Source organism: Salmo salar, chromosome 20 (assembly GCF_965601325.2).
Source record: "Salmo salar chromosome 20, fSalSal1, whole genome shotgun sequence".
NCBI classification, from domain to species: domain Eukaryota; kingdom Metazoa; phylum Chordata; class Actinopteri; order Salmoniformes; family Salmonidae; genus Salmo; species Salmo salar.
In genome coordinates, this window is record NC_138310.1 from 16,009,283 (window position 1) to 16,024,869 (window position 15,587).

The 15,587-nt window shown below is 43.2% G+C and overlaps 1 protein-coding gene across 2 annotated transcripts in view; it reads left to right on the plus strand.

The window, feature by feature from the left end:
- The window catches only part of trpm3 (transient receptor potential cation channel, subfamily M, member 3), a 254,242-nt gene that overhangs the window by 121,048 nt on the left and 117,607 nt on the right, over positions 1-15,587 (plus strand). For both annotated transcript variants that reach the window (XM_045703003.2, XM_014160648.3), the window contains exons 2-6: positions 6,522-6,601; positions 12,260-12,461; positions 12,890-13,103; positions 14,059-14,183; positions 14,657-14,828. In XM_045703003.2, coding sequence (XP_045558959.2) covers positions 6,522-6,601; positions 12,260-12,461; positions 12,890-13,103; positions 14,059-14,183; positions 14,657-14,828 — 793 coding nt within the window. The remainder of the gene's footprint in view (positions 1-6,521; positions 6,602-12,259; positions 12,462-12,889; positions 13,104-14,058; positions 14,184-14,656; positions 14,829-15,587) is intronic.

Here is a 15,587-nt window from a genome sequence, read left to right on the forward strand (position 1 = left end):
GAGAGAGAGAGAAAGAACTTTAAAACTTTCCACCTTCTCCAATACTGTCCCGTTGATGTGGATGGGGGGGTGCTCCCTCTGCGGTTTCCTGAAGTCCATGATCATCTCCTTTGTTTTTCTGACGTTGAGTGAGAGGTTATTTTCCTGACACCACACTCCGAGGGCCCTCACCTCCTCCCTGTAGGCTGTCTCGTCATTGTTGGTAATCAAGCCTAACACTGTAGTGTTATCTGCAAACTTGATGATTGAGTTGGAAGCATGCATGGCCACGCAGTCATGGGTGAACAGGGAGTACAGGAGAGGGCTGAGAACGCACCCTTGTGGGGCCCCAGTGTTGAGGATCCGTGTTGAGGTGGAATTGTTGTTTCCTACCTTCACCACCTGGGGGTGCCCCATCAGAAAGTCTAGGACCCAGTTGCACAGGGTGGCGTCGAGACCCAGGGTCTCGAGCTTAATGACGAGTTTGGAGAGTACTATGGTATTAAATGCTGAGCTGTAGTCAATGAACAGAATTCTTACATCGATATTCCTCTTGTCCAGACGGGATAGGGCAGTGTGCAGTGTGATGGCGATTGCATCATCAGTGGACCTATTGGAGCGGTAAGCAAATTGAAGTGGGTCTAGGGTATCAGGTAGGGTGGAGGTGATATGCTCCTTGACTAGTCTCTCAAAACACTTCATGATGACAGAAGTGAGTGCAACAGGGCAATAGTCATTTAGTTCCGTTACCTTAGCTTTCTTTGGAACAGGAACAATGTTGGCCATCTTGAAGCATGTGGGGACAACAGACTGGGATAGGAATTGATTGAATATGTCCGTAAACACACCAGCCAGCTGGTCTGCGCATGATCTGAGGATGCGTCTAGGGATGCCGTCTGTGTCGGCAGCCTTGCGAGGGGTAACAAGTTGAAATGTTTCACTCACGTTGGCCACGGAGAAGCAGAGTGCACAGGCTTTGGTAGCAGGCCATGTCAGTGGCACTGTATTGTCCTCAAAGCGAGCAAAGAAGTTGTTTAATTTGTCTCGGAGCAAGACATCGATGTCTGCAACGGGGCTGGTTTTCTTTTTGTAATCCGTGATTGACTGTAGACCCTGCCACATCCGTCTCATTTTTGAGCCGTTGAATTGCGACTCTACTTTGTCTCTATACTGACGCTTTGCTTGTTTGATTTCCTTGCGGAGGGAATAGCTGCACTGTTTGTATTCGGTTTTGCGCGAATGCTGCCATCAATCCACGGCTTCTGGTTAGAAAATGTTTTAATAGTCACAGTGTGGTACGACATCTCCGATGCACTTGTTAATAAACTCGCTCACCGAGTCAGCGTATATGTCAATGTTGTTGTCTGAGGCTATCCAGAACTTATCCCAGTCCATGTGATCGAAGCAATCCTGAAGCGTGGAATTCGATTGGTCAGACCAGCGTTGGACAGACATGAGCACGGGCATTTCCTGTTTTAGTTTCTGTCTATAGGCTGGGAGCGACAAAATGGAGTCATGGTCAGATTTGCCGAAGGCAGGGCAGGGGAGGGCTTTGTATGCATCGCGGAAGTTAGAGTAGCAATGATCCAGAATGCTAGCAGCCTGTGTCATACATTCAATATGCTGATAGAATTTAGGAAGTCTCGTTCTCAGGTTAGCTTTGCTAAAATCCACGTCTACAATAAATGCAGCCTCTGGATGTATGGTTTCCAGTTTACATAGAGTCCAGTGAAGTGAACTTTCAGGGCCGACGAGGTATCAGCTTGGGGGGGATATACACGGCTGTGACTATAATCGAAGAGAATTCTCGTGAAAGATAATGCGCTCGGCATTTGACTGGATATAATTCTAGGTCATGTGAACAAAAGTCTTAAGTTCCTGTATGTTGTTGTGTTTATACCATGAGTCGTTAATCATAAGGCATACACCCCCACCCTTCTTCTTACCAGAGAGATGTTTGTGTCTGTCGGCGCGATGCATGAAGAAACCGGGTGGCTGTACCGACTCTGACAACATATCCTGAGTGAGCCATGTTTCCGTGAAACAGAGAACGTTACAATCTCTGATGTCTCTCTGGAAGGCAACTCGTGCCCTAATTTTGTCCACCTTGTTATGTAGAAATTGGACATTGGCGTGTAATATGGAGTGGTGGATGGTGTGCCTCTCCTGCGGCGACCGCGTTGTTTTGGGTCGGCCTCTGGGATAAGATCCCATGTCCAGGGAGGAGGTCAGAACAAAGGATCCGCTTTGGGAGAGACATATTCCTGGTCGTAATGTTGGTAAGTTGTCATCGCTTTTATATCCAATAGTTCTTTCCGGCTGTATGTAATAACACTTGAGATTTCCTGGGCAAACAATGTAAGAAATAATACAGAAAAAGACTAATAACTGCATAGTTTCCTTAGGACCTGAAGCGAGGCGACCATCTCTGTTGGCGCCACAGAGGGAGAGGCTCTGGATAAAAAAGACTCTTGAAAGACTGAACCAGGTTTTCCTCTAGGATTTTGCCTGTGCTTAGCTCTATTCCATTTATTTTATCCTAAAAAAACTCCCCAATCCTTGCCGATGACAAGCATGCGCATGCAGCCACCACCATGCTTGAAAATATGAAGAGTGTTACTTAGTGATGTATTGTGTTGAATTTGCCCCAAACATAACGCTTTGTATTCAGGACATGAAGTTCATTTCTTTGCCACATTATTTGCAGTTTTACTTTAATGCCTAATTGCAAACAGGATACATGTTTTTGAATATTTTTATTCTGTACAGGCTTCCTTCTTTTCACTCTGTCATTTAGGTTAGTATTGTGGAGTAACAACAATGTTGTTGATCCATCCTCAGTTTTCTCCTTTCACAGCCATTAAACTGGCCTCATGGCCTCATGGTGAAATTCCTGAGCGGTTTCCTTCCTCTCCGGCAAGTTAAGAAGGACGCCTGTATCTTTGTAGTGACTGTGTGTATTGATACACCATCCAAAGTGTAATTATTAATAACCATGCTCAAAGGAATATTCAATGTCTGCTTTTTTTTTTACACATCTAACAATCTTAACAATCTTAACGAGGCATTGAAAAACCTCCCTGGTCTTTGTGGTTGAATCTGTGTTTGAAATTCACTGCTCGACTGAGGGACCTTACAGATAATTGTATGTGTGGGGCACAGAGGTTATGTAGTCAATAGGGTTCCCCAGTAAACAGCCGGCGCAACAGCACACCATCATTGCTAATTAGCAAGTTATTTGGCTTGCTAGCACAAAATGACAAGTTTGTGTTTCTTGACCCAATCAAAAAACTGAACAAATTAGATATATACAGTAAACACACTGACTTGTTCTTGCCAGCACAGTCACCGGATCTCAAACCGATTGAGCTGTTGTGGGAGCAGCTTGACCGTATGGTATGTAAGAAGTGCCCATCAAGCCAATCCAACTTGTGGGAGGTGCTTCAGGAAGCATGGAGTGAAAGCTCTTCAAATTACCTCAACAAATTAGAATGTCAAAGGTCTGCAAGGCTGTAATTGCTGCAAATGGAGGAGTCTTTGACGAACGCAAAGTTTGAAGGACACAATTATTATTTCAATAAAAAAATCATTATTTATAACCTGTCAACATCTTGACTATATTTCCTATTCATTTTGCAACTCATTTCATGTATGTTTTCATGGAAAACAAGGACATTTAGTGGAGGCAAGAGAAAAATACCCTGGAGAGTGACCATAGTGAAAGCCATGTACAAAGCTCCATCCCTGTATGGCTGACCGGGCCGGGACGCAAACCCTAATCAAATGACAAGTGTAGCTAGCATGCCAACCACTGGAGAAGTAGAACAGTGAGCGTAGCAGAATTAATCAAATCGGTGCAAAATACTGAAATACTTTTGATATTAAAATCTAGATACATTCATAATAGACAGGTGGAGACCCTACCTCAAGTCTCAGGAGGGATGGCATCACATCACAGTGGCTACTAAACTCACCTGCAGCTCACCTCTGCTACAGTCGCACCCCTTTCACCTCCTCCTACGCCACCGAAAGTATAACTCAGCCGCCGACTGTGTGATCTGAGTCAATGTAGCAGAATGAAATACCCATAAAATGCATTCTGTGGGTGCTAGATTGGCTCAATTCACAAAGAGCTCTGGTGGTTGCTGAGGTTGATGTGGAGAAGGAGAAGGTCAGTGAGTGTAGCACAGTGGTGAGTGTGTAGCACGTGAGCTACTTGACAGGTTAGTGCTAGGCTCTATCTCAATTCATCCTCGATTCCTCTCCTCACCTCCTAAATACCCATTGGAGAAAAAGGTCACAGTGGAGTGACCTTGTACCTTCTCCAATATAGTTGCGATACAATACATGTGAGGAGATAGAATGTGAGTAATCAAGGAAAGACAGTGAGACAAAGCTCTAGTAGCTATCGTCTGGTGATGTCAACTGCCCTGAGATCTAAAGTACTGTTATCCTAGCCCAACCAGGATCATGGTTTTGGTAGGATAATGGACATTGCTTTGTGAGTATGAAGTGCTGTTGTGGACAGGGGTTGCATCCTAGGTCAGCCGTACAGAGGTTGTTACACCCACACCAATGATCAAGACTTCAGCTGCAGCGCAAATTTGTGCAATATCATCAGACAAAATGACAGTGAGTGACATACAAATAAACAGACAAACAGGGAATGTTTAATGACCAACAAATACACCATTTTTAGATCAAAGAATCAACACTTTATTTAATAAAATATAAAGAATGCATATGTAAATGGTTATTGGGTTTACTCCAAAACAAGATATGATTGAATAGTTAAATGAATAATGTGTAATATAAATAATAAGCATAAGCATAATGTCATGGCTGGACTGGAACGGAAACCTGCACACCAAGTAACTAGATCTCTAGGAGCAAGGTTGGCCATGCATGTTCTAGGTCAATCCGTTGTTACTTTTAACATTATTTTTGTAGTCCTACAACCAATTCTAAGAGTAAATCAATAGCATGTATAACCCATTGGAGATATACTCTTCAGTCTCTCCAGGACTTGGGACTTTCTTTGGGACCTTCATCTGCAGAAATTAGACCAGGACTTGCTTCATTATTCTCAAGTGATATAATATTTCATATTTCATTGCAATTGTGTTTTTGTATTGTCATAGTTCTCTCTTTGGGTCTGGAAAGCTAATCATTAGCTACCTAGCTTAGCTACTAGCTAGCTGGCTAACATTGTTGTTTTTAGCAGATCAAGCAAGTTTGTGTAATAAAAAAAAATAATATTGGAATGCTATCTATCCTATTTACATGTAGCTAACTAGCTACCTACCTGACGTTATCTAGAATAGATGGTTAACTTGATAAACAACTTACCCGTGTGCTACATATCCTACTGGCGCCGCCACCTCCTGCTGCTAGCGTTACTATCCATGCAGGCAATGCACCCCGTTGTGATGCTTCTTTGGTAAATATATAAACTTACATTTTCAAAAATAGATTAGTCCCCAGACATAAGGACCATCCCACCCGCGAATACTATGGTAATTTTGACCTTGAGAAACAACTAGACCAAGTTAGCTAGCTAGCTGTTTACAGCCGCAACGGAACAGCTGTTGTTTACAAACTCATCAGAAGTTCTTTGGGGTTCAGTGTTCACTTCCGCTACTCCTCAAAAAGCTGTTTAAAAAGGTATATTGTCAGTGACGGATCCCAGTCCAGTGCTGTTGTTGTAGCTCTCTCCCTCAGACCCTGCAGTAGACATGACAGCAGCATCCAACCGACACACATTTCTTTCCATTGGCTATCAGTTATGCTGTAATACCATGGAAATGAGGAAATGGTCCATATTTATGGACTCCACAGGAGCAGGATGAAGAACTGCTCATATCTAATACATTCAAATAGAATTTACTGCCTGGGTGCACAGACCATCCACTTACTCTCTACACTTTATCTCAATGGGGAAATTCCTGTGTCAATAAACTATATAAAATCTTTGCATTTGAGTGTGGGTTAGTTTGCATGGATGAGTTTGTGAGTTAAAATACAAATGCATGTAAGTGTAAGCTTGCGTTTTGCTATACTGAGGTGTGTGTGCGTGCGTGCGTGCGTGCGTGCACATGTTTGATAGTCATTTCCAACGCATGGTTTTAAGACATCAAATATGCATCTTAAATAGTCGATAGCAGATAGGAGACCTGTGGCTATGTGGTTTATATGTACGCACTTCAAATTCTGCAAGAGCTAGCTACCTGGTCCTTGAAGAGAATGTGTCTGTGTAAGACTAACTAAATCCCCTAGGTATTGTGAAGCTTAATATGGTGATCCTCCCTCCCACTCTAATGAAGTGCTTTGTCACTTGGTAGAGACATGCCTCTCCTCCTCCCTGGTAATGAGTTGGGCTCAGACTGGGCTCAGACTCGCACTGAGGTTTTAGCTTGGTACTAGATGCCTGCATGCCTCTTGATGTGGCACCTGTAATGATCTAGCCTCACTCTCTCACATTAAGAATCCTGTTTTTGAGTTTGAGGGACGAAGTGACTGAGCGTCTTCTCTTCTCTCTACAGGCACAGAAATCGTGGATAGAAAGAGCCTTCAGCAAGAGAGAATGTGTTCATATCATAGTGAGCGCCAAAGACCCCCATAGGTAAGTGAGTTTTAGAATACAATTTTGTCATCCAATGTGAGTGGGAAATTATATTATTTACAACCTCCCAGACACCATACATGGCACAGTTGATCAGCGGCAGCCACTGATTGGATGAATACCTGGGGCACGAGATGGTTGTTGTCAACAACGCAGCGTGACAGAAATATGTCAAGTTTTCAAACGAACGGTAGTTTATTTGAGACGATATATAAAGGGATCTGTGCATTTGAACAACAGGATAAATATACCTATTTCACTTTTTAAAACCGAATGACCCCTATTGCAATGCAATAATCGAAAACACATTTTCTAACTGGGGATAGCTAGCTAACATAAAGTCAAAAAGCATGATGCGCTAGCCAGTTAATAAACATATTTCTGAGTTAGTTAGATATGAGTTTAAAAAGACCTGATATTTTCTAACTATCTCGCAAGCTACTGTACCAGCAAGCTATAGGTAGATAGATCAAAGGTAGATAACTGGTTAATTTGACCAAAATAAATCCAACAAACTATTTTTCTTTATTTCTCAAAATTACTGTAGCTGGTTAATTAATTTGTTCATGCTTTGTGATAAACCCGGTTTTATTCTGTTTTTGTCCACACAACTTGTCACCTACAGTAGAACCTGACAAACTAAATCAGGGAGAAACTACAAAATTGGCCATGTTTTTTTCCCTACCAGATCCGCGATGAGAAAGGTCTTGCTAGTGTATCCCTCTATCCTTCCACTCTTGTTAGATGTAGTTGTCGGGTTTATCAAGTCCCAGGCTCCTATGACTGTTAAGATTATTTATTTACAAGTTAACTACAAACCATCTTCAACCTAGAGTCACGTGTGGAAGTAAGCCATCTGGCGCGAGAGACTGATTGGGACGAGACTAGAGCGCAGCACCATAAGTTCTGACTGAATGCACATTTGAGCGCCCCAGGACGGTCCATTTCTTTGTGCTATTATAAATTATGCCATAGACAGTTCCCCCTTATGGCAACACAATCCAAGCAATGCTTGCATGGAGGCGGAACTTCCGCTGCTGGCAGTCACTGAGGGGCAGAGTAGTAAATATCTGAACAGCTTGTTTTGAACAATACATTTTTCAAACTTTTATGAGCATTTAAAACAACGACAGTCCATCATTACTTTAAGACATGAAGGTCAGTCAATCTGGAAAATTTTAAGATCTTTGAAAGTTTCCTCAAGTGCAGTCACAAAAATGATCAAGCGCTAATTGAAATGCATTCCAGGTGACTACCTCATGAATCTGGTTGAGAGAATGCCAAGAGTGTGCAAAACTGTCATAAACGGCAAAGGGTGGCTACTTCAAAGAATCTCAAATATTAAATACATTTTGATTTGTTTAACACTTTTTTGGATACTACATGATTCTATATATGTTATTTCCTAATTTTGATGTCTTCACTATTATTCTACAATATATAAAATAGTAAAATAAAGAAAACCATTGAATGAGTATATATATATACTGTATACAGTGCATTCCGAAATTATTCAGACCTTTTAACTTTTTCCACATTTTGTTACATTCTAACATTTATTACATAATATTTTTCTCTTATCAATCTACACACGATACCCCATAACGACAAAGCAAAAAACGTTTTTTTTTTATAAATGTTTGCATATTTATTACAAATAAAACAGAAATATCTTATTTACATAAGTATTCACACCATTTGCTACTGTATGAGACTCGAAATTGAGCTCAGGTGCATCCTGTTTCCATTCATCATCCTTGAGATGTTTCTACAACTTGATTTGGGTCCACCTGCGGTAACAAAATTGACACACCCCTGTCTCTATAAGCTCCCTCAGTTGACATTGCATATCAGAGCAAAAACTATGAGCACGAAGGAATTGTCCGAAGAGCTCCGAGAAATTATTGTATTGAGGCACAGATCTGGGGAAGGGTACCAAAAACATTCTGCAACATTGAAAGTCCCCAAGAACAAAGTGGCCTCCGTCATTCTTAAATGGAAGAAGTTTGGAACCACCAAGACTCTTCCTAGAGCTGGCCACCCGGCCAAATTGAGCAAGCGGGAGAGAAGGGCCTTGGTCAGGGAGGTGACCAAGAACCTGATGGTCACTCTAACAGAGCTCCAGAGTTCCTCTATGGACATGGGAGAATCTTCCAGAAGGACAACCATCTCCACAGCACTCCACCAATCAGGCCTTTATGATATGGTGGCCAGACAGAAGTCACTCCTCAGTAAAAGGCACATGACAGCCTGCTTGGAGTTTTTCAAAAGGCACCTAAATGACTCTCAGACCATGAGAAACAAGATTGTCTGGTCTGATGAAACCAAGATGAAACTATTGGGCCTGAATGCCAAGCATCCCTTCTGGAGTAAACCTGGCACCATCCCTATGGTGAAGCATGGAGGAGGCAGCATCATGCTGTAGGGATGTTCTTCAGAGGCAGGGACTGGGAGACTAGTCAGGATCGAGGGAAAGATGAACAGGGCGAAGTACAGAGAGATAATTGATGAAAACCTGCTCCAGAGCGCTCAGGACCTCAGACTGGGGCGAAGGTTAACCTTCCAACAGGAAATCAACCCTAAGCACACAACCAAGACAACGCAGGAGTGGCTTCGGGACAGGTCTCTGAATGTCCTTGAGTCCACAAGCTTCCCACAATAAGTTGGGTGAATTTTGGCCCATTCCTACTGACAAAGCTGGTGTATATATATATATATATATATATATATATATATATATACACTGCTCAATAAAATAAAGGGAACACTAAAATAACACATCCTAGATCTGAATGAATGAAATAATCTTATTAAATACTTTTTTCTTTACATGGTTGAATGTGCTGACAACAAAATCACACAAAAATAATCAATGGAAATCCAATTTATCAACCCATGGAGGTCTGGATTTGGAGTCACACTCAAAATTAAAGTGGAAAACCACACTACAGGCTGATCCAACTTTGATGTAATGTCCTTAAAACAAGTCAAAATGAGGCTCAGTAGTGTGTGTGGCCTCCACGTGCCTGTATGACCTCCCTACAATGCCTGGGCATGCTCCTGATGAGGTGGCGGATGGTCTCCTGAGGGATCTCCTCCCAGACCTGGACTAAAGCATCCGCCAACTCCTGGACAGTCTGTGGTGCAACGTGACGTTGGTGGATGGAGCGAGACATGATGTCCCAGATGTGCTCAATTGGATTCAGGTCTGGGGAACGGGCGGGCCAGTCCATAGCATCAATGCCTTCCTCTTGCAGGAACTGCTGACACACTCCAGCCACATCAGGTCTAGCATTGTCTTGCATTAGGAGGAACCCAGGGCCAACCGCACCAGCATATGGTCTCACAAGGGGTCTGAGGATCTCATCTCGGTACCTAATGGCAGTCAGGCTACCTCTGGCGAGCACATGGAGGGCTGTGCGGCCCACCAAAGAAATGCCACCCCACACCATGACTGACCCACCACCAAACCGGTCATGCTGGAGGATGTTGCAGGCAGCAGAACGTTCTCCACGGCGTCTCCAGACTGTCACGTCTGTCACATGTGCTCAGTGTGAACCTGCTTTCATCTGTGAAGAGCACAGGGCGCCAGTGGCGAATTTGCCAATCTTGGTGTTCTCTGGCAAATGCCAAACGTCCTGCACGGTGTTGGGCTGTAAGCACAACCCCCACCTGTGGACGTCGGGCCCTCATACCACCCTCAGGGAGTCTGTTTCTGACCGTTTGAGCAGACACATGCACATTTGTGGCCTGCTGGAGGTCATTTTGCAGGGCTCTGGCAGTGCTCCTCGCTGCTCCTCCTTGCACAAAGGCGGAGGTAGCGGTCCTGCTGCTGGGTTGTTGCCCTCCTACGGCCTCCTCCACGTCTCCTGATGTACTGGCCTGTCTCCTGGTAGCGCCTCCATGCTCTGGAGACTACGCTGACAGACACAGCAAACCTTCTTGCCACAGCTCGCATTAATGTGCCATCCTGGATGAGCTGCACTACCTGAGCCACTTGTGTGGGTTGTAGACTCCGTCTCATGCTACCACTAGAGTGAAAGCACCGCCAGCATTCAAAAGTGACCAAAACATCAGCCAGGAAGCATAGGAACTGAGAAGTGGTCTGTGGTTACCACCTGCAGAACCACTCCTTTATTGGGCGTGTCTTGCTAATTGCCTATAATTTCCATCTGTTGTCTATTCCATTTGCACAACAGCATGTGAAATTTATTGTCAATCAGTGTTGCTTCCTAAGTGGACAGTTTGATTTCACAGAAGTGTGATTGACTTGGAGTTACACTGTGTTGTTTAAGTGTTCCCTTTATTTTTTTGAGCAGTATATATATATGTATAAATACACTACCGTTCAAAAGTTTGGAAAACTTAGAAATGTCCTTGTTTTTGAAAGAAATTTTAAATATAACATTTGTGAGAAATGCAGTGTAGATGATGGCAGCATCTGCTTTTCTTTTTTCTTTGTTTCATGTCTATTTATTATTAAATCCTCACCCTGTACTTGCTTCCTGTCTCCCAGCGTCTGCCATCTCAAGAAGAAAGGGTTATTCAAAGATTCTGCTATGGAAACAGTTGAAGAACCCTTTTAGGTTCTAAATAGCACATTTTCTTCTAAGTGTATGTGATATGTCACTCTAATGAATGAGAGGTGTATCTCTAAAGGATGTAATTAAATGTTTGTTTCAATGAATCTGCCATATGTTCTGCCTAAGTGGGCATTCAGAACAAACATAATAAACACACACAAGAAAATGTTGTGAATCACCAAAATCACTATTTCTATGGAGTTACATCACACTGAAATAAAGCATGTAATTTGCAGAATGTAGCACAGAATTTGAAAAACGGACGTTTCCCATCCCCCTTCCCCTCTCTATCGCTGTCAAATGGTATTATGGAAATGTAGACTACTGCTATCGCTCCAGGTGACAGATGGAGAGGAAACTGCCTGACTCGAGCACAACCCACACATCACACTAGAAGCTACTGTTTGTAAGCTCTGGAGGAAAAGTGTTGGTGCTCCAGGATCAAATTGTTACTTTTACATCTGTAAAAACCGAGTCGACGACGTGCAGGTGGATAGAAATGTATTTATTTTATCTCAGGCCAGCGCTTACATCATCTCAGAATAAAGTTTACAGTTGTCTGCTTTCAGGGGCTCCTGTCTGAATCTGTCACATTTCAACTCCATTTATGTCCTATGCATATGACCATTGACCACTAGTATGACCAATGGCTACATTAAATGGTTTAACAGATACGTAGGAAGGAGAGAGAGTCTGCTGCATGGGGTTTGTGTGGACAGCCTTTGACATCTGTTTGTCTCACAGTAGATGAAAGGGAACTTTCCCCACATGTCACTTCCTCCTCCGAAGCTCTAGTGCACCTATGGGGTCTGTTCAGAAGGATGCAACACGTTCAGAGAGAAATGTATTATGTAGAACAAACCTGAATGTCCAATATGTAGAATACGGGAATCATGTCAGCTTTATTCATGACATTTCTATCGGCAATGTTCAGAATGTTTCACTTCACCTCTGAGTTAGACGAGGAGAGTGAGGAGGAAGACGAGGAGGTTGGGAAGGAAGATGAAGAGGAGGAGAGTGAGTAAGAGGAAGCCAGCCCCTGCTCTGACTACCTGTCCACCTGTTCCCTCCTCAGGTGCTGCTGCGGCCGTCTGATTGGTCAGCACGTTGGCCTGCCCCCCGGCATCTCCTCCAGTCAGAATGATAAGGCGGAGCGTCTGGTTAAGAATGACAGCCTATCGGAGAAATGGTCTATCAGTAAACACACCCAGCTCAGCCCCACTGATGCCTTCGGAACTATCGAGTTCCAGGGAGGGGGCCACTCTAACAAAGCCATGGTGACCGCTTTATACATGGGATTGAATGATATAACATTGCTTTACATAGACATAGGATTGATAGATAAATAAGGACATATTCACATTAGCATTATCTATAGACAGATAGGGCCTATCTACATGACTGCAGACAGATTATCTTGATGAGAGTTAAAATAATCAGATTCCAATGAGCTTATTAAATGTATGTAATCAAATGTTTTGAACAGCGTTATTGTGCTCTCTCATTTTAATCTATATTTTACATTGATTCAATACCAACAAAATGACACCTATTGGTTGATTGATTATATATTAGACATTTCTTTATTTTCTGTTTCACAAATAAAATGCACTGTGATAGGAAAATATTCAAGACAAAAAAAAGTGAGAAGACATACTTTAACATCAAACATACAAATTAATTTAATTTGTGTGTTCATTTGCAGTATGTGCGCGTGTCCTATGACACCAAACCAGAACTCCTGCTACACCTGATGACTAAGGAATGGCAGCTGGACCTTCCCAAGCTGCTCATCTCAGTGCATGGGGGCCTGCAGAACTTTGAGCTGCAGCCCAAACTCAAACAGGTCTTTGGCAAGGGCCTCATCAAGGCTGCCATGACAACGGGGGCCTGGATCTTCACTGGCGGGGTCAACACAGGTGGGCTGGGTGGGTGGAGGAATAAACCAGGCCCACTTAGCGGGCTAATAACAACCACGTGCTGTGTCGTTGTTACCCATTAACCCTATGCTTCTGTTTGTCGCTGCTCTTGTTTTGTGTTAATCATTAAAAAAACTCAGCTTAACCCTAATGCTTACCCTAACCTTAACTGTAGCTGCAACATTACATTTGGGTGTAATCTCGCTGGCGGGTGGTCACCTCAAAGGGTTACTCCATATATGGGAAAGGTTATCAACAGAAAGAGAAGAGAGACAGGTGTGACAGAAACGAGAGAGAGGGGCAGAGATTGGATATAGAAGAGAAAGAATGGGGGAAGACAGATGGCGAGAAACCGAAGAAATAGAATAGAAACAGAGAAGGAAAGAAATAGACGGGAGGGTGAAAAATGTATGGAGAGGAGGACTTCGGGCACAGAAGGAAGTGAATAGTGAGTGTCAGGCAGAGGGTTGAAATGAGATAATAATAATTGATTGGATTTATATAGCACTTTTCTACCAACTGAGGTACCCATAGCGCTTGAATACAGAGTAGGGGGAAACTCACCTCATCCACCACCAATGTGTGGCACCCACCTGGGACCCTCCAGGCGTGACTGGGGGGGAGATAGAGGGGGAGAGAATTTGAGAGAAAGGGGGGCGGGGGGGGGGGCTGATATATACAGTACCTGTCTGTCGCTCTGTGTCTGGGTGCTGTGTTAATGTCTGACTTTATCTTTTAGTATTGGGTGTGTCATTTATTTAAGATCAGTCTATGTATCAATAATGACAGAATGCCTCTCTTTCTTAATCTATCTGTCTAAAACACATACACATAAAACTCTCTCACTCACATGTACAATCTATTATATCTCTCATGTCACACACACACACACACACATATATACACTCTCTCTCTCTCCCCCTCTCTCTGTCACATATCACAAACATACACTCAGGGGTGATCCGGCATGTGGGTGATGCGCTGAAGGACCATGCCTCTAAATCCCGGGGGAAGATCTGCACTATCGGTATTGCCCCCTGGGGCATTGTGGAGAACCAGGAGGACCTGGTGGGAAAAGACGTAAGTTACAGTGTGCGTGTGTGTGTGTGTGAGTGCTTGCAAGCGTGTGTGTGAGTGCATTCATACATGTGTGCCCATACTGTATTTGTATGTGTGTGTGTGTGGACGTGTTATTTCTAGGGGGTTTAGGGTTAAGGTTAGAATTATGTTAATGGTTAGTGTTAGGAGCTAGGGTTAGGAGCTAGGATCAGGGTTAGGGTTAAGGGTAGGGTTAGGGTTAGGGGTTAGGGAAAATATGATTTTGAATGGGACTGAATTGAGTGTCCCCACAAGGTTAGCTGTACAAGACTCTGTGTGCATGTGTGTGTTTGTGCCTTCTACTGTATTTCTGTGTGTATGGGTGTTTCGATCTCAAGCACTACACCCAGGATGCAGTTGACCAGAGACTATATATTGTCTTTTACAGTTTATTTTCTAAACATCCTGAGTAAGCGGAAGGTGTTGATGATGAATACTTTGTCTTGGTCCAACAGGTGGTCCGACCGTATCAGACCATGTCCAACCCGCTGAGCAAGCTGACTGTGCTCAACAGCCTGCACTCCCATTTCATCCTGGCCGATAATGGGACAACAGGAAAGTACGGTGCTGAGGTCAGACTGCGTAGACAGCTAGAGAAACACATCTCCTTGCAGAAAATCAACACACGTGAGTGAAGCCTGCCCCTGTCAATCACAGCAAGAGCCAATGACAGGCTTTTAAAAAAAATTATACCTGCACAGTGCACACTGTATAAATGATGACCTTCCAATGTTACTGTATTCACCTAAGGGAGAGATGTTTTAATTAAATATTAAGCAGGTATTTTCATTTCTTTTCATATTCCCTAAGTAATTTACACTGCATCTGCTAAATCTGCTGGATGTTGGTACTCTACTACGACCCAATGACAGGCTCGTTCATGTAGACAACCTGTTCAATATTTCATATCATATTCATGATGGTATTCTGTCAGATTTAGCCTGAGGTAATTCTCTTCAAAAGGCTTTGAAACTGGCCCTCTCTATCGTGGAGATTTTTACCCTGAACCAAGTATTTAATCACCTGACACAGGTCATCATCGCCTCAACTGAAGCCAGTAATCCTCCCTTTCCACTTCTTCTAGTGTGTGTGCGTGCATGTGTGTGCGTGTGTGTGTCGTGTGTGTGTGTGTGTGTGTGTGTGTGTGTGTGTGTGTGTGTGTGTGTGTGTGTGTGTGTGTGTGTGTGTGTGTGTGTGTGTGTGTGTGTGTTTGAGAGAGCTAGAAAACCTCACTGATTCAGAGCTTGTATGTACGTACATGTACACAACACAGCCACTGCTGGTGTTGAGAGTACAATTAACTTTTTCAAGTGATCTCTTAGTGATGGATACAGTTACATATCGGGACATACATTTTGACAATATCTCAATATTATTTTTGAGCTA